This window comes from Medicago sativa, chromosome 7 (assembly GCF_051527215.1).
Source record: "Medicago sativa cultivar Bolivia chromosome 7, Bolivia_mono, whole genome shotgun sequence".
NCBI lineage: Eukaryota > Viridiplantae > Streptophyta > Magnoliopsida > Fabales > Fabaceae > Medicago > Medicago sativa.
This window is the reverse complement of record NC_140755.1, coordinates 63,549,565-63,577,527: the sequence shown is the minus strand read 5'-3', so window position 1 is coordinate 63,577,527 and position 27,963 is coordinate 63,549,565. Positions and strand designations below refer to the sequence as shown.

The 27,963-nt window shown below is 33.9% G+C and overlaps 1 protein-coding gene and 1 pseudogene across 1 annotated transcript; one reads left to right on the top strand and one right to left on the bottom strand.

The window, feature by feature from the left end:
- Positions 1 to 3,581: 3,581 nt before the first annotated feature.
- Positions 3,582 to 5,634, bottom strand: LOC146907568 (uncharacterized; annotated as a pseudogene).
- A 15,390-nt stretch (positions 5,635 to 21,024) lies between these two features.
- Positions 21,025 to 23,107, top strand: LOC146907567 (uncharacterized). The gene is made up of 2 exons (XM_085724216.1): positions 21,025 to 21,328; positions 22,599 to 23,107. The coding sequence occupies exons 1-2, from the start codon at positions 21,087 to 21,089 to the stop codon at positions 22,735 to 22,737; spliced, it is 381 nt and encodes a 126-aa protein (XP_085580342.1). The 5' UTR covers positions 21,025 to 21,086; the 3' UTR covers positions 22,738 to 23,107.
- Positions 23,108 to 27,963: the final 4,856 nt, after the last annotated feature.

Sequence of the window (27,963 nt, the reverse complement as noted above, 5' to 3'; positions counted from 1 at the left end):
AAAATGCTCATTTAATATGGTTAACATTTTGTTTGACCTTTTTACTTTACATGAATCGAAGAGCTTTCTCATTTCAATTGAAGAATCTCGACGAAACATTAAGCCTAAGGCACATAGTCAGAGTTTCGACGAAGCAAGGCTGAAAGAGTAATCTCGCGTCGAAGTCAAGCAAAAAGGCGGGAAAGCACAATTTCAAGCATTGAAGCGGTTTCCATGTAGTGGAGACGTGGGACAGGCAGTTGTCCAAGATGGAAGAAGTGTTGATCTTGGAGTTAGTGGTTTGCCATCTAGGTTTTAGTATAAATAAGAGTTTTCAAGCCGAAAACTAGGTCGCAAATCATATACAGAATTCTTCAACACTCAAACTACCGGCGTCTAGGGAAACGAGTTATACATAATGTATATAAACGGATTTGTATACCACCCCTTTTATTTTAATGCAATGCATTTTACCTTTTCTTTGAGTTTACGTGCGTAAACTTACTTTTATCTTTCTTTTATTTGCTTTGTTTTAAGCTTTTAATTGCAATCTCAAACCTGTCGAGAGACAGTACCTTTTACTATCAAACTTGTTCTGCTCTCTAAGCAACCTGAGTGCATTTCTTGGCATTTTTTCAAACTCTTTTTCCGATAAAAACCTTTGCACAACGGTCTTGAGATTTCTAGTTCAAAAACTTTTTCAAAAATCCATCTCTTTGAAGAGATCCGCTTTTAGAATTTTGTTACTATTTTCGGGTAACTTTATTGCTAAAAACACCAATATTGTTAGTGAATGCATTTGAAAAGTGGTAAATCTATGGCTTGTGCCAGTTCATCCTCTTCACAATCATCATCACAAGCAGAACCTTTAGAAGCGACCTCTCCTTTGGGAGATTAAAACGTGTCAATCCCTGTGGGGGCAACCATGGCTATGCCAGGCTCTACGGAAATGGGAGTAACCGCTCCTTCAACTGTTTCTACGTCCACTCTAATGACACGATCAAAAATGGGAACCGTTATACCCCCATTCACCGCTGGTGTTCCTTCGAATACCAGCATGCCAAGTTCTAGTGTTCCTTCAAGCAGGCCTAGACTTGTTGATCGAAATGTAAATATATAGAACATTTAGAGGGAACAATCGTATGGTATGCCAACTTCAATAATGACAAATGTACATAATAGTGCTCCCGTTTTTGCAGACCAAGAAAATCCATTCGCTATGCACAACATACATAGTCCCTCAAGTTCTAGTATTTTTGGTCGGAATACTCTACCACCATTGACAACAGATTCGATGAATGTGTTGAGACAACAAATGGACGAGAGTAACCACGAAATGGTTAATTTGTTAACGCAACAAATTGGTGCAACGTTTAATCCTTTGATAAGGGAGACAAACCTGAGTTACCAAGCCTTAACCACACAAATGAGGAGAATAGCAGATTTCTTTGCACCCCCACAACCAGTTTACCAACCGGTTACACAAATACAAAATCAACAACCGTTGCGGTTAGTTGAACCAATGGTTCAGAGGCAACAACCTGTGCCTCAGCCCCAACCGGTCGAACCAGTAATACAAGGTCAACCTGAAGTGATCTTGGTAGATATAAATGATAATGCCGATGAAGTTGTTAGGAATGTCCAACAACAAAACATAGGAGTACATAACAATATAGCCAATTTGGTCGAAAATATAATGACTCAAAATGGTTTAAATATTGGCCTGGATAGGCCAAACTTTGTTTCTCCTCTGTCGGAATTGGTGTTACAATCTGAACTTCCTAGGGGTTATAAAATTCCTAAGTTCACTAAATTTGCAGGGGATACCAGTGAGTCCACTGTCGAACATATCGCAAGATATTTGACGGAGGCAGGAGACCTAGCAAATGATGAGAATTTGAGGTTGAAATTCTTCCCCGATTCTCTAACAAAGAATGCCTTCACATGGTTTACTACTCTTGCACCGCATTCGATCCAACATTGGATTGATTTGGAATGGTTATTCCATGAGCAATTCTATATGGGCCAATCTAAGATAAGTCTAAAAGAATTGGCGATTGTTAAGAGGAATGCCACTGAATCCATTGATGATTATCTCAATAGATTCATATTGTTAAAGGCAAGATGTTTCACTCAAGTGCCTGAACACGAGTTAGTCAAAATGGCCGTTGGTGACCTAGATTATTCCATTCGAAAGAAATTAGACACTCCACACTTGAGAGATATGGCCCAATTGGCCGATAGAGTTTGACATGTCAAAAGACTAAAGACTGAAAAATCTAGAACTCAGAAACATTTCAGGAAAGAAAAGGATGCTTATATCGCATAAGACGAAAGCAACCAAGAATTCGACATAGCTTTTGGTGATGTCGAAATAGAGGAGGTCGATATTGCTGAGTTAAAACCAGGGCCCCCTTATACGTGTAAGTCGTTAAGGCCCTCCGATGGGAATAATCCTGTCAAAATAAGCAATGAAAGATATGCCCCTAAGACATATACGTTCGACGTAACCAAATGCGACGAGATTTATGATCTTTTAGTTGATGATGGTTGATAGGACAAACCGTAAGTGCACGGTCTATCGAAGTAGTAATAAAAGAGAGTATTGTTCCGACAGGGAGTTGTTCAATTCAATTAACTTTTAGAGAATGATTAGAGGAGAATTCAGTTGAAAAGGTTTGATTTTTAATGAAAGGAAATATTAGTAAAAAGAGCCTTGGGATTATTGGTTCATCATAATGACGAATCCTTCACAGACAAACCATAAACTTCTAACTTTACAATTGATCTACTTTCTAAAGACAAGTTTCTCTTTAGCCTATCACATCTCCTTTCGGTCTCAGTGAGTGTGTCTCTCTAACAAACACACCTATTCTCATGGTTGATCGTTATTAGAAACCTTGAAGAACGAAACTTTATATGTCTCAAGGTTCGCTAGACTATTCTCATGTTTCGCAACCCTTGTCTAATTTTACTTGTTCCAATATTAAAACTTCATCTCTCGATCCTTCGCCTAATATTTGTGATGATGACTTAACGATTACTAATCCCTCCGCGTTCGCTTCCTAGCTTAGTAATTGCTAATTCATTATAAAAACGGTAAAACTAGATTAGAAAGTAGATGTCTATAAAACTAGGGTTTATGGTTTGGTTTGATTAGGATTACGTCATTAGATTTATCCAACAATCCCAAGACAAGAAGAGTTTACTCACTCATGTTCATCGTAGACATAGAGAAGAAGAAGTAAAGCATAAAAGTAAAATACAAGAAAGTAAAGGAAAAGAAAAGAACTTTTATTAAGAAAGACAATTGTCACTTATTGAATTCCAAGAATAAAAGATGATATATTTGTGATGGCTAGCTACTCTATTTATAGGATACATTTGACTGAAAATCTAAGCAATTACATCAATAGAATGTTCCACAAGCAACAAAGGGCTTTTTGGTTTTGGTCAAAACCAGAATAGAGTAGCTTAAATCCTAAGCAAAAGCAGCAAAAGGCCATCCTGGAGGGTGGCACAGCCGTGCCAGTCCTTAACACGGGCCGTGCCAAGCTTCTGACTTGGGGGAGACATATTTTTGTCTCCGAATCATCGTATTTTTACTCCGAATCAGCTCCAGACTCCTTTCTTTTGCTCCAAGATTCAATCCATCGAATATTTATTCCTGAAATATAATAATATGCAATTGAAGTAAAATAGCTCAAAAAGGAAACAATATTAAAATAAAATAAACTCAAATCTAATTAAAACGAAACCAAATATTATGCTAAAACTAACTAATTATTGACTCATCAAACTCCCCTACATTTGAATCTTTGCTTGTCCTCAAGCAAAAGGCAATGTCGTAGCAGCAACAAAAAGATTAACATATGTCAATACAATTGAAAACTCATGTCTCTCTTAAGGTTTTATTTCAATGTACACTAATCACAACTTCAAGTATTCCTTGTGAACCTATTCAACCCAACATCAAGTCTCAAGTGAGTGTGTGTGTGCAGTCCAACCCTTTTCTTGCTTCTGTATAAGACAGATATTATGAGGATCAGGTTCTATTCTTAATACTAAAGTAACCGAGAAAAGTCCTTTCTTCATTTCATATAAGAGAGATGGAAATTTAGTTAGAATTAAATTAACAATTTAAGCACTTGGGGGCTGCAGATTGCTTAGGGGCTACCATTTTCTCATAGGAAGTCCGCGAGGGGGTATCCTTTCCTCCTAGATTCCATGATCACCCTAAGTAGTGATGCAATTTTTTATCATCTCTGCGTAGGAAGTCAGTGAGGGAATGTCCTTTCCTCCATGCTTTGATGAATTATTTCCTCTTTTGAGGGATTTAGAACTTAAGTTCGATTAGGGAGTCACCACCACATTTAGGAAGTTAGAGAGGGGGTGTCCTTTCCTCCACATGTCGGTGTCATTCTCCCGCCCCATTTTAGTTTAACACATTATAACAATATAGCACATTATTTCCCACACAAACTTATACTACTTTTACTCGGTGCTTATCCTCTCAACCTCAGTTTGCATCCATGCCCATCTTTCATTGTCATTTATCTCACCGGCTTCTTGGTCATGGTGCCCTCCATCATGGTGCAAGTTAGCACCTTCTTCCGCATCATGGTGCAAGTGAGCACCTTCTCCCTCATCTAGATTTTGCTCTTCATGTACCTGGTCATCATCAACATACAACAAATTTTCTTCCACCTCGGTGTTAGTCCGAGATGGGTTAGGAAGTAGGAACAAAATAGGCACATTGAGTTTGAGTGAATATTGCATTGGCGGATGATGTTTTAGGAAGTTCATAACGATGAGGGTGTCTATGTTAAGCCTATTGTTTCCCTCAATTGGATTGATCCCCTCATCTTCACCCACTCCAAATTGTCTAGCTATGTAAGTGATGATGCCACCCACCACTGTCTCTCCCTTTTCGGCAGGCCTATTACCTACATCGGCAAGATAATCAAGCAAGTAGAAACAAGTGTTCACGGGGTGGTTGTATAGCATAGCCCATAACATGAAAAGCTCATCGGTTCTAGTGTTCCCTAACCTGGTTCTACCCTAAATAGTGCAAGCCATAACCCTCTGAAGGTACATAAGCACGGGGTTGTGAATGTTACTAGCTTTGTTGGCTCTTGTGACAAATTGTGTAAGGTCGGTGATACGTTCCCAAAAGACAGCGAGTTGATAGTCAACCGGCTTTAGACTTTGATCCCAAGAATCATGGATGTACCTCTCATTTGCAAAGCCTAGTGCATCACAAAAGTGCTGAAGAGACATATCATAATCAATGTTCATAAGTCGGAAGGTTACTCTATGGTTAGGGTTATCAAAATTCAACTTATCCTTTGTAAAAGCAATTGAACTTAAGAACTCATAGGTGAAATTTTCATAACCTCTCATAGGTCTCAGCATATCAATCCATCCTATGTTTCCTAGCAACCTATAAACATCATCTCTAATGCCTAGCACATTCAAACTATGAGAATCAGGATAACGAGAAGGATGCAAGGGTTTATAGATTAGAACTTTATACCTATCCCTTTGTTTGTTGTCCTTGAACTTGATTCCATGATTCTTTTCTTGTGCTTGCCTCTTTGGTGGAGGTCCTCCTGAAGATCTTGCTGGTTCTTTTCCACTTCTCCTTGAAGCCATTGACCTTGACCTTGGTTTGATTTTGTGTTTTGGTGAAGGTTAGGGTTTGGAAAGATTTTTGGTGGGAAAGGTTGGTTTAGGTTTTGGGTTAATGTTTGAGTAAGGTTTATGAGTTTAGGTGTGGAGATTGTTTATGAATTTGTGGTTTTTAGGTTAGGTTAAAGGGAATAAGGATTTGGTGAATTATGGGTTTGGGTGGATGAAAGTTGTTTTTGATTGGTGGGTTTTGTTTAGAATGATGTTTGGAATTGATTTGGGGAAGAAATTGGTTGATTTGGTGAAGATTTGATGGAGATATGAAGGTTTGAAGGTTGTTGGTTATGGAGGTTTTAGAGAGAAGTTTGAAGGTAGAGAGATGTTTGTGTGTGAGAATGAGGGAAGAAGAAAAAGAAAAATTTTGTGGTTATAGGGGGTTAGGGATCGGGCACGGCCGTACCAACCTTAGCATGGGTTGTGCCACATTTCTGGAGTTTTGTTGGTTTTGGCCTGGCAATTAATGGCACGGCCGTGCCAACCTTAGTACGGGCCGTGACAGCTTTATGGACATGGGGACTTCAAAAAATTTCACTTTTCTCGGATCATACTCGGACAATTACCTACAAAACATTTAAAACAACGAAAAACGAACAAAACAAAGCAAATAAATGCGTGGGTTGCCTCCCAGGAAGCGCTCTTTTAGAGTCATTAGCTTGACGGTTAGAAAGTGTCCTTAAAATGGATCAAAGAGATCATATTGTGTAGATGACGCTATGAAGCGTTCTTTCGCATCATGATCTTTAAGCATGCAACAAGAGTAAAGAGCGGGACCTTTCATAACATTTTCCAACTCAAATCCTACCATTTTATCACTCACTTGAAAGACAATCCTACCGTTTTTAACATCAACAAGAGCTCCCGCAGTTGCGAGGAAAGGTCTACCTAGGATTATAAGGACGTCATCATCCTCTTCAATGTCAACTACCACAAAATTAGACGGGATGTATATCCCTTCTATCTTAACAGGTATGTCTTCAACAAAACTGACTAAATTTATAGTAGAACGATCAGCTAACTTCAAAACCAACTCGGTAGGTTTCAACTCTCCTATCCCCATCCTCTTAAAGAGAGACAAAGGTAACAAACTAACACTAGATCCTAAGTCGCACAAGGCTTTGTCAACGGTCTCACTCCCAATCATACAAGGTATGGCAAAACTACCTGGGTCTTTAAGCTTAGGGGGTGTCTTCTGAATTATTGCACTACTTTCCCGAGCCAAAGTTATTGTCTCATGATGCTCTATAGTCTTTTTCTTTGAAAAAATTTTCTTTCAAAACATAGCATATAGAGGCATCCAAGACAAAGCTTCCGCAAAGGGAATTTTAATGCAAATTTTCTTAAGTATGTTAACAAATTTATTAAATTTACCCTCCAAGTTGAGATTAGCAAGTTTTAAAGGGAAGGAGCTTTGGTCTCATCAAGCAGTTTCTCAATTTCTATCACCGTTTTATCACCTAAAAGCTTGACACTCTCTTTCTCAATGTTTTTAACCTTAGCAATAGTTTCTCCTAACTTACTACCCCCAAAAGAAATAGCATTAACATGGGCTTTGGGATTGGCTTCGGTTTGACCAGGAAAGACTCCCGGTGTTTGAGAAAGGGTAGCCACTTGTTGGGCCACTTGGGAGATTTGGGTTTCAAGCATTTTAGAATGAGTTGCAATAGAATCAACTTTGGTATTGAGTTTGGAAAGAGAATCAGTCAGAAATCCGGTTTGGTTTTTGAGTTCTTGAAGTTGTTTAGATTGATTTGCAATAGTATTTTCTATTAAAATTTCCAAATTTGATTTTGATATATTTATGTTAAATTCGTGTTGTAATATTTAAACCCTTAATTGATTAATGAGTTAAATAAATTTTAAACAAAAAGAAATAATTAATCATGTCTTAATTATTAGATATATAAAGGCTATAATTGATTATCTAAGAGTGCTTAGATAAGATAGTAAGGTATTTCTTTCGGTTTAACTAGAGGTTATATGTTTGAAATCAGCATTGGAAATACATAAGTGTCAAATCTCTTTAGTGATTGTTTTGCCATCCATTGCAGTCCTACGTGGATCGATGGATTAGTATTGAGTATCACACACACACACACACACACACAAAAGAGGGTCAAGGGAGCAGAGCAAGCAAAACTCCCTTTGTTTATGCCCTTTAATAACAAATTTGATAAATGCATCAAACCATAACAAGTAGTAAAGTGATAAATTAATGTATTCATATGTATTGTCGTTCAACTAAGCAATTCACTATACGTATTCAATTAAAAACATTAAAGGAGTTTATGGGTTTGTAAGTTTGATTGATTGCACAATATGATATTAGGTTTTGGTTGATTCAGATGTTTAAAAAATATTAGGTTTCCTTGAATCCCCTCTACCGTCTTTGTTGGATTAACATATGTTTCTATTATTAGTTATGACTATACCTGATAAACGATGGTCCAGATATGAAACTGTGATTAGTCGGTGGGATGCTCTGGTTATTGTGCCTTTAGAAGGTCTATCCTTTTGGCTTCACTTAGAGATGAATTATAATATCATATTTAAATTCAATAATTAAATTAAAGATAATTAAGCAATTTTTATTGTTCTTATTTGGGTGAGAGCAAGATAGTCAGTCCTATACCGTAACCTAGAGATCATACCAACCTCGAGTTGAAAAGCAATATAACGATCAGAACAAATAAAAATTATACAAGACTTTAATCATAACTAGATAAATAGTTTCATTAATTGAATCGAACTGATAAATAGATATTCACTGTGGAACCATAATCTTAGAGGTTTAACTACCCATTGTAACCAACAACATGACCAAATAAAAGAAAACATACTCAAGAACAATTGGAAGGAAGAATCCCTCTCTGATGCTCCAGATGCCTGACCCTTTCTTTGAACCGCTAAATTTCTGAATCAATAATAGTGTGTCCAAGTCTCTATTTATAGGGCATATTTCCATCTAGGTTTAGGTGAGAGTTATGGGTTTTTTTTCCTCAGATCCAGTTTGAAAAACAAGCTGAAAAAACAAAATACCCGCGCATGATGCGCCTAACACTTTTCCTCATACGCCTAGGCGCTTTAGACAGCCCCCACAGAGTTGTGCCATGCGCCTAGAGTGCTTTGGACAGTCTCTAGGGGTAAATTTCACAGTTTTTCGTTCTTTTTTTGAGTGTTTTTTTTTTGTCTTGAAATGCCTTGATACTTGTGATGAATTTTCTTCAACTTGTATTGTCTTTAAAAACCTTCCAAGATAAATTGATATTCATATTCTTCAACTTCCATAATCACTCATGCAGTGTCTTGTTTTGTCGAATTACATAATTTATCAATAAAAAGATTCAGAAACACCTATGGAGTTGCATGCTTAGGAAATAAATTGAATTACAACAACTTGAATGAAAACAATACAATGTTCCTCAAACCATGACCAACTCCTCTAAATTACATCTAAATTGTTTTCAAATGCTTATTAAATGACTAAAGACATGGCATAAACCATCATATGATCCTTTGTCATCACAACCTCAAACTTAAGCAATTGCTTATCCCCAAGTAACAAAATATCAAGAAGTTAGATCATTGTTTGTTCCACTTACAACTCAGACTAACTTATCACTTTCGCTTAAACATGACAGACTTAGAGAAGATAATTATTCTCAAAACCATACTCAATTCCAATATGTATCTTCCTAAAGTCAGTGGGCTGGTCACAACATTTTTCCATCCAGTTAACATGTTAATGCATCTTGCTATGAACATGAAGCAATTATGAACAAATATTCAGAGTCAAGTATTTATCACACACACTTTACAGGTCTTTTCAAGGTTATAAGGTGGATGATATTATAAGTGACATTGACATATATTTGGAAAAGTTGGCTAAGAAGCAATTTTGACTTGGATTCACTACGAATTCATTAAACAATAGAACATTATCCTTAATTTTAATTTTGTGCCAAAAAATCGATTGACTACTAGTAGAACTACTTTGTTTTCTCTATTTTTTTATGAGCCAAACTTTTTGAATATTGGCTCTCTTTTTTTAGACTAATTTTTTTTATGATTCGGTCTAAATTTTTCACTTTTTTATTTCTATATTTTTTCATTCATAACCAAGTTCTACTAGTTCCCCACCTCAAACTATAGCATGAAGGCTCAAAGGGTTTTAGAATAGTATATAATAATAAAATAGAGAGGCTTAAATTATTGCATGGAGGCTCAAAGGGTTTTAAAATAGTATATAATAATAAATTAGAGTGGCTTGAAAAAGGCTCAAAGTATCAAACAAATGTCTCGTGTGTATGATAATAAGACCAATAGTCTTGAGAGAACAACCACAAGCTCCAGGAAAGTAACATTTAAACATATATACACATATATACGAAAAAATTATAGAGTGACAATTATACGAAAAAATTATAGAGTGACAATTATTTGGCTCAATTTCTCTACGGAAAGAATGATTGCAAGAAAATGTGAGTTAATTGGATCATGTAGCTAGCATGAAAGAATCATGTTTAATTGCAAGAAAATATTTAATTTGTATTCTTTTTAAACGAGAGTCATGTTTCAGTCGGATTGATAAGTTTTGAAGCAATATTCAATCCAATGTAGTCAAGTTAAGTTCTTTGGATTCCAATCCGGTCCTAATTTTCAGATGGACTTAAGGTTATGTGAATTCCATGACAGTATTTGAGGAAGGAAGAAGAGGGCGGTCGTTTTAGACCTTAAAAAAATAAATTAAAAATTGTGGGCTTATAAAATTAAAATAAAATAGGGGTTCATTAAAAATGTTCAAATCATTGGATAATTGTTATTAAAAAAAAAAAAAAAAACTTACACAAATTTTAAAGCTGTGTTTTCTCCACATCCGTTGGAACAATTGTAAGAAATTGGCTGAGCAAATTAACACTATCTGTACTCATATTCCTAGGGAGGGGAACCAAGTGGCTTACGCTTTGGCAAAGAATGGTCTTGGATTACCTAGCTTTACTTCTCAATGGTGGAATAATTCTCCTTTATTTTTAGGCACTTTGCTCTCTAGATATTGTTCTAGTTTGTCAGATTCTAGAATTATCTACTTGTAATTTTGTTGTACTCGGTTTAGGTATCTCCTCTCTTATGATTTAGTGCTTTTATTAAAACAAAAACAAAATAAAATAAGAATTTGTCATCATATGTTGATTTGAATAGTCTTTTTTTCTAAATTAAAAGTATTACAAATGTCTTTGTCAAATGCATTGATGTCAGCATTTGAAATTCTTGAGTTTACCAAAGTCATAGATTGTAATTCAAATGTTTCAATTGCTTATTGAATTCAGTTAATTATATCTATGAATATTGCATCTGCAAAAAGAAGTTCTTCGAAGTTAAACTTATTGAAAAACTACTTGAGATCTTCAATGTCACAAAATATGTTGAGAAATATACTAGAACATATTAATGTAGACACAATTAGTAGCTTTGTATCTAGATATGCTCGTAGAAGTTGTTTTGTATGGGCATTTTAATATTTTATAAAAAAATTCAATGTTTTTTTTTCTATGAAGTCGCGTGATTTATTGATTATTTTTTAACATAATAAAAACTATCATTTTCAAACAAATTGTTTTCACACTTTAAAAAATTAACTTTTTTATATACTTATTAAGTTTAGACCAAATTGTAGGTTCGTTATAGGTCATCAACTCTTGAATTGATGGGGTATATGAAAATCACATTGATAGTCATCATACAAGATAAAATGATTTATATAAAAAACTAAATTGTATTTCAAATATGAAAATAAATATGAACACGAAATATTGTATTATCACTATATATATATTGACGTCATTATCATTCAGGAGACCAATTAGACAAAAAAATGTTTTAAGAAATGATGTGAAATGTGATCACAATAAAAGATAATGGATAGGTCATTATCGTTGTTGGGTTCTATAAGCTATGAAGGGACATGCTGCGGATTCTCCCACCATCACTACCACGCCTTCAAATCAAGAATGTTTTAATATTGTATAAACAAACCACCCAACTTAAAGACAACCTTTTATTTAATCATTATGCAAAAAACTTGCACTTAGTTGCAAGTGTAATGTAATGTATGTGAGAGAATAGAAGAGTCACCCTCTTTTTGGTGGTGATTAATTGTATTTTAGTATAAGGACCCCATGTGGAGACCAACGTGGTTTGGTTGGTTTTCTTTGGCTTAAACTTGACGGCCTGCACCAAAAATAAATTTCATTTGTAGCTGGACTAAATTTTATAACTGATTCAAATGGGGTGTAGTACATTGACTTAGGGTGATTATACCAACAAAAAAAAAATTAATTTAGGGTGATGATTTTTCCCTATATATTTTCCTCTCTAGATTTAGCTTTATGGGAAGGATACCGCTGCCTAACATATTTGAAGGTGGTAATAATAATAATAATTGTTAGATGCAAATTGCAATTTGACATTATTTAATTCAATTAAGTTTGTCTATAACAAAAATCACTTAATAAAATTTCTGTTGGGTATTTGAAATTAAAAATGATTGCATTCAGTCACATATTCACAAGGTGAGAATTCCAAGACTCTCTTATCTTGATTGAAATATTCAAATTCCAACTTCAAGTTTTGAATTTGTTTTGTAAAGTCAGAATTCGAGTCAATTGATTAAGATCACGTAATTGTGTGCATGAATAGCTATAAAGGATCTAAATCCCTTTGGCATCCATTATGTGAGGATGATAAGCAAAATGTGCACACATTTTTTTTTAAAGTTTTTTAAATTAAATTACTATGCATTAATAATATACTATATGATTTCCTAAAAGAAAAGGTACAATATGATATCATGGCAAAATATAATTGACCTTCTTTGAAAAAAGAATGTATGTTGCAATATATGCATGGTTATCAAACTATTTTTGTGTGAAAACTATTCATCTCCATTTCTTTGATTAGAGCGTAACCATTTTCATTTATTTATACATATAAAGTTTAGTTTTAGGCCGAAAAACTTTTTTGGTTACCCAATACCTTAAAAGCTGTTTCCATCACTAACTTACTTTTGAACTCACTAAACTTTTATGTTGTACTTTCCCTGTTTAGATACAGTTGATTGCTGCAATAGATTAATTTGTTTTAGTATATATCCTAATTAAGGCTTAGAAGATTGATCTTTATTCACTTGAGACGTGCTCCATATAGCTAATACTACATCCGTCCCAATTTAATTGACACAATTTTGTTTTTCACACATATTAAGAAAAATGTATAAATAAAGAGGAAAGTGGAATATATTGTATTGGGAATGATAAAAGTAGTATTATTTAGTGTTATATTGTATTGGGAATGATGAAATTTGTATTGAAAATTGAAATGAGTCAGTTATTTTGGGACACTTTTTTTTAGAAAATGGGTCAGTTATTTCGGGACGGAGGGAGTAACATGTATACTACACCTAAAAGCTGTTTCCATCACTAACTTACTTTTGAGTTTTGACCTCACTACCGGATTTAATTGATACTCCCTCCGTCCTGGTATAATTGACCTACTTTGGTTTTTCACACAGATTAAGAAAAGTGTATAAATGAAGGGAAAAGTGGAATATATTGTATTGGGAATGATAAAAGTAGTATTATTTAGTGTTATATTGTATTGGGAATGATGAAAGTTGTATTGAAAATTGAAATGAGTCAGTTATTTTGGGACACTTTTTTTTAGAAAATGGGTCAGTTATTCCGGGACGGAGGGAGTATGCAGATTCTTTATAAACAACTAATATATTTTGAATTAGACAAAAGTGAATAAGTTAAATAGCAAAATGCGATTGCATACATCTATACAACATTTACACATACAATATCAAATCACAAATGAGACTAAAGTGAATAAGGTAAATGGTTGGGGTTGGGGTTGGGGTTGCACAAGAAAAATAGTTGGTTTCGCAATCATAAATTAAAGGACATTATACCATGTACCCCTGCAATCAATCCTTCACCCCTACAAAATATAAAAAATGTCAACTTTACCCTTTTTCATATCTGACTTCACCCCCACATTCAGATGAGTTTCCTGTTAGCTGATATAAACGGGAAAGGTTGAGGAAAGTTTTTTAGAAACTGCAGATACCACGAATTTAAGACAAATATCTTCACAGAGTTGATTGATTCCACAATTTCCCGTTAAAATTCCATGAATTCCCGTCAATTATAATTGTAGGGGTGTACAAACTTCTTCTTTAAGTAAAGAAATTGATTTTTGACGGAATATTCTGGAAAAACAAGATTCTCGTCAAAATTGCATGATTTCATGATTCGTGTACGGGTTAGAGATTATTCCCTTCAAAATTACATGATTCCACGATTTCAATTTTTTAAGTAAATAGTACATAAACATCATCACATAAATGGTAACAATTTTTAGAGATGAGATGATAGGAATTTCCATAGTACTCATTTCTCATAAATGCCCAACCATCTTTCTACCTAGATCTGTTGATCCAATGAAAATTGATTTTTTAAAAGTGAAACCTGGACAATGTTAATGGGTTTAATATCATGGAGGTTTAGGTAAACCGGAATGGTTCATGTTTCCTCCTCCGTGGATCTGCAGTTAAGCCACATAATTGTGGGTTAAATTCCCAAAACTTGTCTCAAATTTTCCGATTATCAAATTTAGCAACCCAAACAACATAACTCAAGCTTTCTGGAGAATTATTCAATTATAGGGGTGAATTCAAATGATCAAAAGGGTAAAATCGACATTTTTTATGGTTTGTCGGGGTGAAAGACTAATGGTAAGGGTACAAAGTATAATTTCCTAGCAAAATGTAAATAAGTTTGTAATGATCTTTGTAGAAATATGACTGGGTCTTTCGAATCATCTGGTCTCAAATATAAGAAAAGATTCCTTTTTTAAGTTCATTGAGTAGTTAATGTATCTGGTCTACATTGTAAAGCAAATACATTAATTATTCAATGAAACTAAAAAAAAAAAATTCTTATATTTGAGACCGGAGGGAGTATAATTAATAAAATAGCTCTGATCAATATCTTAACTCAGAGCTGTCTTATAAGATTATAACCCTCCTAATCTCTTAGGTGACTCTATAATCTTTGAAGGTTTGATTGAACGTTAATTTATAATCATAATCTAACACTCCGGTATATCTAAAGTGGCCTGTTTGATTGTACAATATAACCAGATCTAAGTCAACAACTAGTGCTAATCGTCAATTGATCTTTGAGTTTAATTCATATGCGATCAAGATAAAAAAAAAACATTAAACACAAGTTATACCTAATAAAGACTAGAATTGCAATTGTATTGAATAAAGTTTCACGGTCTACATGATTCAAACAGCTAGAACAGAATCATCTTAGACCTAATCACAAGGAGTTTAGCTACTCACGACTATAACACAAATAACTAATGTAAAAGAAAACAACATTACATGAAATTGTGACTAACTATGAGTTGGATGGCAAACCAACACAAATTCAGCAATCCTCAACTTAAAATGTGTCTTCAATCTCCTAAAACTCTGAACCCTTGCTCTGAAATGAAGTTGGGCTTTTATAGATGTGTTTCTGTAACGCCAAAATCGTGTCACGATCTGGTGAGATCGTGCCACAGTTTCTCATTAAATTCAAATTTCAGATCTGATGCCCTTTAAATCATGTCATTTACTTTGGTCAAAAAAAAATCATGTCATTTACACCCTCCGGTCACTATTATAAGCAAAACTTTCTATTTTAGATTCATTCATTAAATGATGTATGTGGTCTATAATAAAGACCATGTACATTAATAAATGAATGAATCTAAAATGCAAAATTTTGCTTATAATAGTGACCGGAGGATGTACTCATTTTGTGAATTGAAATGCTCAAAATTCCCTAAAATCGCAGCAGGATTCCTTAATGTCATGATGTGATTTTTAGATTCTTGATTTTCTTTCTTTTCCAACTTCAAAACATCCAAAACCACTTGAACTCTACTAAAATTGCATCAAAATAGCTAACTAAACATCACATTACATAGTGTCAGAGTTATGAATAATAAAAGAAATATATTAATGAAATAAAATTTATAAAAATATTTTGCATAATTAATCATTTAAATATTGTCGACGTTCTTCAAAATATTTGTTTTGACACCAAACATATGAAAATACTCTCCAAAACTAAATAAATTATTGAAAAGAGTATAAGACATACTCAAAACTCATTAACACAAAACGTTAACTTCAAATACAAGTAATACATGAGAGTGGATTAGTCACCAACTTCCCTAAAAAAGAACACATAAAGATGCATACACCTATCTAAGTTTTTGCTTATTCACGAAATACACTATTTTTTTTAAGGAAAAATACACCTACCTATGTCTTAAGAGCCATTTTCTCTAAATAATATATGCCAAATAGTTTGTTATGTAAGAAACCATAATCAAGTAGGAAACCATAATCCAACAGTTTGATTAGTCGGTCTTATAGTGCCTATTATTAATTAATTAATAATCAATAAGATGAATGGTTATGGCTTAATTGGGTTTGGCGGCTTAGAGCAAGGTTCCAAAAAATAATCAAATGCTGCAAAATTCTTTTGAATTTATTTATATGCAAACTTTATATTATGCTGGAAGTGATTTAATGAGATGCAGATGATCATATGCAAGATTTAGCAAACATATTCAACACAAGTCAAAAAACTTATATATATGCTTCACTGAAATAATAGATCATCAAGTATATTATTAATTTATTTATACTTTTATATCCACTATTAATAAAAATAATGAACAAAAGGTAATATGGTTCATAAAACAGCTAGGAAAACTTTGACTTATTCAATTTTGCTTTAGTTTATGCCACTAATTCATAAAATTAATATTCCAAGAGCACGAAATAAAATTATAAATCAGAGAGTAACCATTAATTTCTTGTTTCTTTCCTTGTTTTAGGGGAATTGGTCAGAAACTTGTGGAGTAAAATATTCACTACCTACCACGAATTTGGAACGAAAAACAAAAAGTATTACATCTCGAACCGCATATACTTTATATATATTCTGCTAATTAAGCTTGCTAATCATCGTGTCAAATTAGCATAATAGGCATTGAAATCGTAGAGTATTTTTGGCTAGGAAAAAAGATAGCTAGAAAGCTTCACGCACCACAAGTTTTTTTTTTTTTTTTAACAAATCAAAGTGGATTATATTGCTCAAACAAGAAGTGATTCATCCCGCACAAGGTATGTTAAAAGTGATGAATCACACAATCTGTTACAAATACAAGGCACCTAACAAAAGGTTGCCGCCGCCAACTCAAAACAAAATGACAAAATTACATGACATCCATACAAAGAAGTGGGTGCTTCCACCAATCATGAAAACTAAAAGCTAACGGAATGCGATTCGAAGAGAGCCAAAGAAAGGAATTAAACTTCACTTTATCAAGGATGCTTTGGGGATTTATTACCGCATTTTTGAAGACGCAGTTGTTAAGAGTCCCACATCGGTTAGGAGTTGGCCTGACAATTTGTTTATAAGTGGGGCAATCCTCACCTCACAAGCCGGTTTTGTGGGGTTGTGTTAGGCCCAACCACGATTTCTAATAGTTGTTCCGTTCTTTCCAAATTGCCCAAGTAGAAGCGAGCCAAATCACCTTAAAAAAAATATGGGAAGATCTCGGCATACGCGGCAAATTAGTAAACTGCAAAAAGTGATCAGTTACCAATCCTGAAGGAACATATGAAATGCCAAACCAATTACTTATTAAGTACCAACCACTCCCAAAAATGTTGCAGCAAATGAAAAGATGATCCGCCGTCTCTGAGTTTCCACACCCACCGGCACACAAGTTGCCGTTCGGTTGTAAAGCATGTCTTCTCACCAAATTAACTCTGGTTGGAACTCTATCTTGAAGTAGTCGTCATGCAAAAATAGAAACTTTAGAAGGAACTAGCTTATGCCAGACATTGGTATAAGCATGATTCACCACCGAATCTTCAACAAATGTTAGGTAACGGTATGTCTCACGCACCGAATAACCATGTCTAGGATCAAGAAGCCACCTCCAAATGTCCTGCGTATTATCTTGCAAAATAGCATTACTCAACAAAGCATTGCACTCCCTGAGACTCTCCTCCTCCCACGCCAACAAGCGTCTTCACCAAACCCACGCCCCTCCACCATCCTCTCACCCCAAAGTTTCCATATCCGCCACCGAATACTCTTTATGCACTGATAAATCAAATAAGCGGCTGAACTGAAGCTTTAAAGGCGCTCCACCCAACCAGTTATCAGTCCAAAAGTACGTATTCCTACCATTACCTACTACCCGCCTAGTATTATCATCAAACCAATTCCCTACACCCTCCCTCACATTACACAACATCCGCCACCAACCTGAAACATTTCTACCCCCCTCCTGTATATGGCCTCTCACCTCCCCATAACGTGCTTTGAGCACGCGGTACCACAAACCCTCCTTAGTCCTTATCACACAACAACCTCCAGCACCACTTCCCTAACAAAGATAAATTAAATTCCCCTAACCTCCTAACTCCAAACCACCACAATCCACAGGTAAACAAATAGAATCTCATTTTATCCAAGCAATTTTATTTTGAGAGACATCACACCCACCCCACCCCCCCCCCCCCCCCCCCCCCCCCAAAAAAATATATTCAATAGAAGAGATTATGCCTGTAGGAGCCTTAAAAAAGGAAAGAAAGTAAACTGGAATAGAGGACATGACATATTTCAAGAGAACCAGACATCTACCAAATGATAAGAACCTATTATTCCACGATGACAAACAGGCAGTAATGCGATCAACCACAGGTTTCCAAAAATTTAGTTTCCTACTATCACCACCAATCGGTAACCCCAAATAAACAAAAGGAATTGTACCAGCCCTACAATTCAGAACTGAAGCCGCTTCAGTCAACCAAGTCTGAGAGATATTAACGCCTGTCAACATGCTTTCGTTAAAATTAACCTTCAGCCCCGACACCTCCTCAAGTAATAACAACACGACCCTAATCGAACAGACATTTCACGCACCACAAGTTGTTAAAAAGGAAAAGAAACAATATTTATTTAGTAAAAGAGTTTATCGGCAAATCTCAGTATCAAATATGTGTCTTAGTTTATCAAATATGTTTGCAATTTAAACCATTAAGGTTGACTTAATGAGATTAACTTGAAACTTTGGAGTGTGTTGTACTCAATATCTTAAGTTCGATTCGCTCCGATGCTAATTTTGGATTTACTCCGGTTTTACTACAAACGTATTGTATATGAAATGTCTTGTTTATGTAGTTCACTATAGAGAAAAAGGACGTGAAATTATATCTAAAATAGAAAAAATAAACTAATCAAGCATAGTTCTTTTAGGTCGAAAAACTAATAAACCATATAAGAGAGTTTGCAAGATTGTTTTGTTGCGATGAAAATCAATAGTTTTGATTCAAAATTTTAACGGCGATTAGGGTTTTCCAAATCCACTCTATATATGTTTTGTTGGATTAGTGCATGTTCCTAAATTGAATACTACCTATCGTTTATATTTATGATGGTTAACAACAAAAGGCCTACGTCTGTAGTCGGGTATTAGGCAATCTCTATGTAGTATTGCTCTTCAAGGATTAGTCAGGGCCGGCCCAAGGCATAGACCCAAGGAGTGACGACCTAGGGTCCATGCCTGTAGGGGCCCAATTTTTTTTTTTATGTTGCGGGTGTATATAGTAATACTTACTTTATAAGGGGGTTTGTATAGAAAATGCGCCAAAAGGGCCCAAAAGTCAGCAGTATCAAAGCTCTAGCCCAGCAAACCTTAAACCGTTTTTTCATCAAAATGACCCATACCAATGCAAAAGGAGGTCTATATAGCAACACAGAGCTTTAGCAAACTAAAACACAGCACAACAGAAATGAAAACTCTGCAGAAATGCAAACGTAATCTTGGTGATGATGTGCCAAATGCATCTAATATTGAAATTACTCATTTTGAAATTTATGTTTCAAGAAATTGGGAGAATCTTGATAAATAAGCCTACCAGAGAAATGAATCTTAATTTCCCAATGACAAATATTTTAGTCATTTCACATGCAAATAATTCAAGAAAATTAAAGTATGAGATTAGTGATAGAAAGTGGATAATATCTTGTCAACCGCCATAACTAATGCATGTTCCATTCATCATTTATCATAAAAAAATTATGATGTATTATGTAAGGGGTCCTTTTCTCATACTATGCATAAGGCCCGTAAAATGCTAGGACCGACCGTAGGATTTGTTGGGACTCATACCCGCATGAGTTTTTCGGATATCATGTGTTGTATTGCTTAGCAACAATTTGTCGGGGCATATACTTTCACAGATGTCATAGAAGTTTGATCTAATCATGCAACAAAAAATCTCAATATCTCGGTGAATTATTTAAGTAAATTATATGACTACTTCAGCTGAATGTATGACGAAAAGGTCACCCGCATGAGGGGTTCAGGACGTGATTCAGTGTGACTTAACTCACGCAGCGTGAGTTCAGTAACACAACGTTTAACACCTGCATAACTTAAGTCACGCAAGAGCATTTTTGGAAGTTCAGTTGGGAGCGAGCAAAACGTGATGGGAGAAGAACAATTTTCTTGCAAAATAGGTGTATATCGGTCATGGGCCACTATTTATTGGGTTGAGTTAATGTTTTCAACCCACACAATTGAAAATTGTTCTTTAGACACCTCAGAATTGCTCTTTGGGAAAATGTTAACATAGTCCTATATGTTATGCTATTTTGGTTGGATGTTTTTCTATCATTTAAAGGCTAATTCTCATTATTAGGAATCAATTAAAAGACGAAATGCACGATTCGTCATGGTCATTAACTTTCAACAATAGATGGATCTGATTTCCGTCGAAGTCAGATTTAGTGATTTGATATATTTTTTTAAACGGTTACATGACAAATTCTTACCTTTCTTGTGTAAATTGGTTGGTAATATTTAGCAATGCTCTTATTTTAATGGTAAGATCATTTACATAACTCTTTCAAGTTTTATTTACAATTGTAAAGATCTAAATCATAATAGAGATGTAACCCTACAAAGCACACTCGTATTCCTCCTATCTTGCTCCATTTTTCACATGGTTGAAACTTGAAATCCTTTTGCTCAATAAAACACAGGTTGTACACCCTGTCTTATCCACAAAACTTGAAAAATCTTGAAATATATGACATGGCCTTATCCAAATAATTATCAAACCATAATCTTTTTACAAAAACATGCTACGTGTCATGTTAATATCCAATCCAACAATAACATAACAAAAAAAAAAAACAACAATTGTTCATTATTCTTAATTCTCACTTTCTTCAATTTGTTTGGTTACATAATTACATTGTATTAGAAACATGGCATCCATGACCTTGAACACAATCATTCCCAATGTTACAATTTCCAACAACACTAAACTCTTATTTGGAGGCTCAACAAATGTGTCATGTAACAAGATTCATCAGAAGAGATCTTCATCAGTTGTTGTTTCAGCAGTTGGAGATGTATCTTCTGATGGTACTATTTATCTTGTTGCTGGTGCTATTGGAATTGCTCTTGTTGGAACTGCATTTCCTATCATCTTCTCACGTAAAGACACGTAAGTAACATCATCGTTATTTTCATTTTCATGGTTTTATATTTTCATTTCAATTATAGTTTTACATGTTTCATGATCTTTATTTTGTTAATCTTTTGTTATATTATGCTTTTTGATAATGTGAACAAATTACACTTGCAATGGAAACGACTATAATTTGAAGACTTAACATTTTTTTATTCTAAGAGAAATTTTGTATAGGCATTTTTGGATAGTTATTTTAATAAAGAAAAATGAATTACAACTAGAAATTAGAGATTGAAAAAATGAAACCTATCTCTAATTTTCTCAGAATTGTTAGAGATGTAAAAATCAGAAATTAATTTCTTATATTTTGAGTCTAAGTTATATACACAAAAATCATTAATTAACATTTGTGAAGACATTTCCATAGATAAGTATAGTTTTACCTTGACGGATGTTTTTTATTGATTTTAAGTTTTTATTTTGAAATTTTTAAAAAATAAAATCTGATTTCGGCTTTTAGTTTCGAATTTCGACTCTAAGTTGAGTTTAAAGTTTTTTTTAATTGAACTTTGCTCAGTTGATAGGGATAATGCATAATATATGTAAGGTCCGGGGTTCAAACCTTGGCTACCACGAAAAAAAACAATTCTCTTTATGAATTTACCCAATATAAATATTTATAATTTTATTTAATAATAATCTCAATAATAGTGGTTGAAACTGGTTGTTGTTGGAGGAGGTGTTGGACAACTATCGGAGTGGTGAATAGCAAACAGTGGCTACAATGATCGGAGTGATAATTGGCAATGATGATTGGCGGACAGGTGGTTGCAACGATCAGAATGATGATTGGTGGACAAGGGATTGCAATGGCCGGAGTCGATTAGTGGTCATAGTAGTTTTAAATGGTGATCACAGTGGTGATCAGAGTATATGTGGTGTCATAGTGGTGGTTGGTGGTGGTTAGAGGTGATCTAAGAAAGTTGGAGTGATGGTTGACTTGGTCGGTGGTGAGTGGTTGGTGGTGGTCTTAGTGTTGGTCGTTGATGGTCATCGATCCTTGGTGGTAACATGAAACGTTAAAATAAATCCAATAATTATAAACCTATTTTTGTGGTTTTAAGATTTAAGTGAAACCTAGTTTTTTAATCTACTTGGGAATATTTTCTCCTAGATTTTTATTTCAAGTGCATGTTTTTTTTCATTGATTCTTGTTTGGAATGGTTTAAACATGTAAAAAAAAAGAATGTAACTATGTCCTTTGTTGTTTGTTAATGATGTTATTGTTGAAACATTGTATCAGATGCCCTGATTGTGATGGAGCAGGGTTTGTTAGGAAAGGTGGGGTGACATTGAGAGCAAATGCAGCAAGAAAGGATCAAACTCAAATTGTTTGTGCTCGTTGTGATGGTTTGGGAAAACTTAACCAAGTTGACAAATAGAAATGCTTTTTTCTTTTGGCCATTACTTTTCCCACCCTATGAGTTTCTCGTGGACCCTATGCGGATTTTAAAATCTAAAATATAATTTAAATTGTATAGGGCGCGTGAGAAACTCATAGGATGGAAAAAGAAGCGGTCTTTTCTTTTTCCCTTTCATGTGTAATGTAATGTAAGTAGTTATAAAAGTATTTGCTTCTCTTGCATTTCTTTCTTTGTGATGAACTTCATAATGTAAGGAGATAAGGGAAAGACACAAATCTGATTTGTTGCATTATAAATCTGATTTGTTTTCTTCTCTGTCTATCATCATGATACATTGATGTATGTTCTTGAGAAATCCATATATATATATATTTTTTTTCCGGTTTAAGCAAAGTATGTTCAATAGTTGTTATCCAGCTGATTATTTGTGGCATGTTCTAGGAAGTATTTTTATGAACTATTAATTTTTAAGATTTTTCAGCAGCACCAAAATATTCTCTTCTAGGAAGATTTGTTATGATATCAGAGAGGTAGGATTGAATAGACAAATATACTAATATTTTCACTTGTCTACTTCAAACGGAGATAAATGAGGTGGAGGTGAACCATAAGAGGTTTGGAAAACATGACTATTTCCTTCTTTTTGTATATAAAGTAGAAGGTGATTTGATACAAGGGCAAACAAGGGTAATTTTTTTTGTGTATTCCTCAAGAATGTTCTTCTATGTTATTTTGATATAAAAATTACTAATTAGAGTAAATCAAACTCCTCTCGCCTGAGAATTTTTTAAATTACACTATCCTCCTCTTTTATCTTAAAATATAAACTTTCCTCCTTTTTCATACAAAACATAATAGAAAAAATTAAACTCCCCTCCCTCTTATTAAACATCTCTCATCACTACCATAGAATAATGATGAACTCTTTTTTGTGGAAAAATGGTGGTGCCAATAGCCGTGGTATAAATTGGTTGTCTTGAGAAAAGTTGTCGACGCATAAAAATAATGGTGGCATGGATTTTAAGGACCCATCTGCTTTCAACTTGGCCATGCTCGATAAACAAGGGTGGAAATTCCAAACAGAGTGACAATCTCTTGTCTCTCAATTTTTTAAAGCTAGGTATTTTCCTAATAAAAGTTATCTAACAACCAACTTAGGCAATAACCCAATTTTTTATGAACCTTGGTTGTTGAATGCTGAAAGCATTGATGGTAACATAATAGGTACGCAATTCGTCCGTGAGTTTACTGTGGATAGTTTGAGTAACAACCATTCCAAGAGTTGGAATGATGAATTGCTAAGGCAACCTTTTAGTGAGTACATAGCATATGTTATTCTCAAAACACCATTAATTAATCAAGTTCCAAATGATTGTAGTTCTCAAGGGAGGGGACTGTAATTTTTTCTAACAAATTACATTTATCTTTTTCAATGATAACAACAACATAACAAATATAATATAAATTCATATTTTTTTGAATGACACCAACAAAATATTATTCTTATAATCAAATTTTTTTAAGAATATAATTGGAACTGAAAAATCAGCTCAAAACCATGTATTCGCTTTATATATACTAGTGCTTAGACATGCCCATCTGTCCCGTCTTCTTATTGCACTAATGTGTGTAAATTTGAAATTTTAATGAAATTTTGATTAAAATTATTATGATTTTGATTAAAATCATACCAACAATATAACAAATATAATATCTTTCTAAAAAATATAACAAATATTGTACATTCTTATCTTTTGTCAAAAAAAAGTACATTCTTATCATTTTAAATAACACAAACAAAATAACATTCTTATATTCAAATTTGTTTAAGGGTATAATTGGAAGGAGAAAAAGTCAGCTCAAAACATCATATTTTCTTTATATATATAATAATAATAATAATATAGATTGTAAATGTATTCTTGATGACATTGAAAAGATAAGTATAATTTGTTACAATATGAAAGTGAAAAATACAAATACATGTAATTTTAATAAAAAAAAGTTTTTCTGTCATGTGCAAAATATATATTATCACAATAAAAATCAAAATTTCATAAAAACTTTGTTCATAATTTATTTATATGCATTAACACAGTCAAAGAAGTGAAGAGACGGCAACCGTGCTCGTCTTAACGCTATTTTTGTTGCAAAGGAGAAGGATAATGTAATACAAGCATCTCTTAAGTTTGGTTTTCTCATGTTTTTTCAATTGAAGATGAAGAAATCTCCAGTACCGTTAAACTCATTTTTCTCTGTTTTTAATTTCAGTTTTTGCATTTATTTATTCTCTCCTATTATATCAATGGCTTGTATTTCACATGACTTTTATGTTACACGATAGAACCTTTTCCCCCCTAATTATATCGGTGTATATGACAAGATAACCTCGTGGACAAGGAATATACAAGAAACAAAAAAAAAAAAAAAAGTACTCATGCAAGAGGTTCGCCGATGTTTATTTTTGTCTTTTTGAACTTGATTAAGAGTTTCACTTTTGCATAACTAGATAATTAAAATTAGTTTTTTTTTTTTCAGAGGAAATATTAGTTAAAATTTTATTTTTATCCTTTATATCTAATTCTAGCAAACATGCTTACCCTAATTGCCAAACCCTAATCCTAATGTTTTGGCTCCAAATCGTCCTGGCCGTTAGATGAATCTATGTTGATCTCCACACAATCCATATGTTCCCAATAAACACTTTCTTTCAATTTTAAGTCACAAGTGCATTGGTAACTTCCTTCAAAAAAAAATGCATTGGTAACTTACACTTCAGACCAATATTCTCCTCCACTTTCCAATATTCACCCACCACTACCGAACTCTCTCTCCATTGCCTCCCTCCGTCGTCTCATCTTCCACGCCGTCAGTTGCGGCGATCACGTTACAATCAGACGTCGTAGCACCTTCAACAAAGATGTTGTTTTTCTTCTCAGATTACTCCTAATCGAAGGTCGCTGAAATCTAATGTGGTTGTTGAAATTATAGATGTAGTTGCTATCTCCGACCGGACTCACTATGCCTTCAAAAACCTCTTCCTCCTTGGTTCTTCTGCAGATAACTTCTAATATTATTAATTGGATCTTCATTTCAAATCTATATTCCCTAATTTGTTATTTAATTCATATAACCCAAAAAAGAATTGTCTTAATTTTCTTCCTCTTTCTTTTGATTTTTCTTCAATTATTTCCATAATTTGTTCAATTTCGTTTTTTTGGTTAATTTTTAGCAATGGTTTGATAATTTCATGCTATTGTGCCAATTCTTTGATAGGTTATTTTATGTATTTGCTTTTGCAGTTTATTCTCTATGTTTGTTAGCTTGAATTGGTTGCTCACAACTGTTTTGGAAGTGTTTTCTACTCTTTCTTTAGGTTTTTTTTTTTGGCCCGACCTGTTTATTTAGTTCTAATTTGTGCGCAATTTTTTCATCATCCCTTCTTCTCTCTGTTTTTTTTTAATCTCAACTGGAAGCTCAGATCAAATTTTGCAATCTCAACTGGAAGCTCCCGTCTTGCTCTCTCCCGCCACCGTCTGTGAATTAGTTTTTGTTCTTACTTTTGCCCACCAACTGTTTGATATTTTTTTCAGCCTTGGCAAATTTAGTTTTAAAGTGGGGTTATGTAACTGAGTTATATTTGGAGTTAAAGAAATGTAATCAAATTTGAAGGCTGTGAAAGAAGGAATTGAGGAACACAAACTAATGATGTTGCATGGTAAGGTCCGGGGTTCGAACCCCAGTCACCACAAAAAAAAAGTTGCGATTTTTAGAACTTGAGATATCGTCAGAATATTATACATGGGTCATACTGTGTTTTTCCCTTATTGCATATAGAACCTTGTTTTTGAGCTCTTAAAGGTACCAAAGATGTAAGATAGGATCCAAACCCTTAAACTTAAATGATAGGAGTATAACTTGGTATTGTATGAGTTGTTTCCTAAGCTTATAATGAAAGAAACATAAGATGAGAAACAACAGTGTTAGAGAAGGACTAAGAAGGGACGTAAGGAGTTAAGTAACATAGTATTGATGAAAATAAAGGAGATGTTGATTATGAATTGAATTGTGGACTTCGGAAATTATTAGTAAGATAGGTAATTAGTGTAGGGTACTTATGGATGCTAAATGATGTGCCGATGTATTGATGTTTTATTTAACGATGTGTAAATAATAAAATATTTGATGATGTGTAATTGTCGAGTTATTTAACGAAGAGTAAAATGATGAACTATTTGACCAAGTGTAATTTATGAATTATTTAATGATGAGAATGTGATGAGTAATTGTTGAGTTATGTGACCAAGTGTAAATGAGGAATTATTTGCCTAAATGTAAATGGCGAATTATTTAATGATGCGAGACTGATGTGATTAAACAAATTTGTGTTATATAATGAAGTGATTATATAAAGATGTGATTAAATGAAGTTGTGTGATATAATGAAGTGATTATATGACGATGTGTTGAAATGACGATGTGAATATATGTTGATATGACAATGTTGTATTTTACGATGGTGCTATTTAAAGACGTGTATTGTCGAGTCATTGAATGATGTGTAATGTTGATGTGGTCATTTGACATTCATGCATTCATTGTCAAGCATATCTGAAGATGTAGTATTTGAAGATGGTGTGGACGAAATCAGTAACATACCTCTGATGTCCAAAATATTTAAAGATGGTGTGGACAAAATCAGTAACACACCTCTGATGTCCAAAATATTTGAAGATGGTGATAGTTTGGTACCACATGCATATAAAGTCGAGTTAGAACATTGCATGCATATGAGTGTATGTGAAAGATGTGTACTTGGCTATATGAATCTATGTGAATATGTTTTGAATTGATTTTGTGCTTCTACGTGGAAGATGTGTACTTGACTATGTGAATCTATGTAGAAGACGTATGATGTAAGGATGTTGATGATGTGTGAATGCTATATATTTCACTTGATGATTAATTGATGATGTGATTACTTGTTTATAATCTTTTGATGATTATTTGAGATTCATTGTATATATTCTAATAAAATGAGAATACATGTGAATATTGTATGCTTAAGATGAATATGTGTATATGATGTTGTTGTTTATCCTAATATTATACATGCGTTTGTATTTGCTCTATGTTGATTATATATCTCACCCTACATGTTGCGGGTTGGACGCCTACGCCCTTGTGGTGTAGACTTGCAGGTTGAGAACGCATAGTTGCCGTGAGTTTTCCAAGGATGGCATT

Excerpts from the sequence above, each read along its gene's own strand:
- LOC146907567 (XM_085724216.1), top strand. The coding sequence starts at position 21,087 with ATGGCATCCATGACCTTGAACACAATCATTCCCAATGTTACAATTTCC. Across the intron at positions 21,329-22,598 it reads ATCTTCTCACGTAAAGACAC|ATGCCCTGATTGTGATGGAG; the intron begins GTAAGTAACATC and ends ACATTGTATCAG.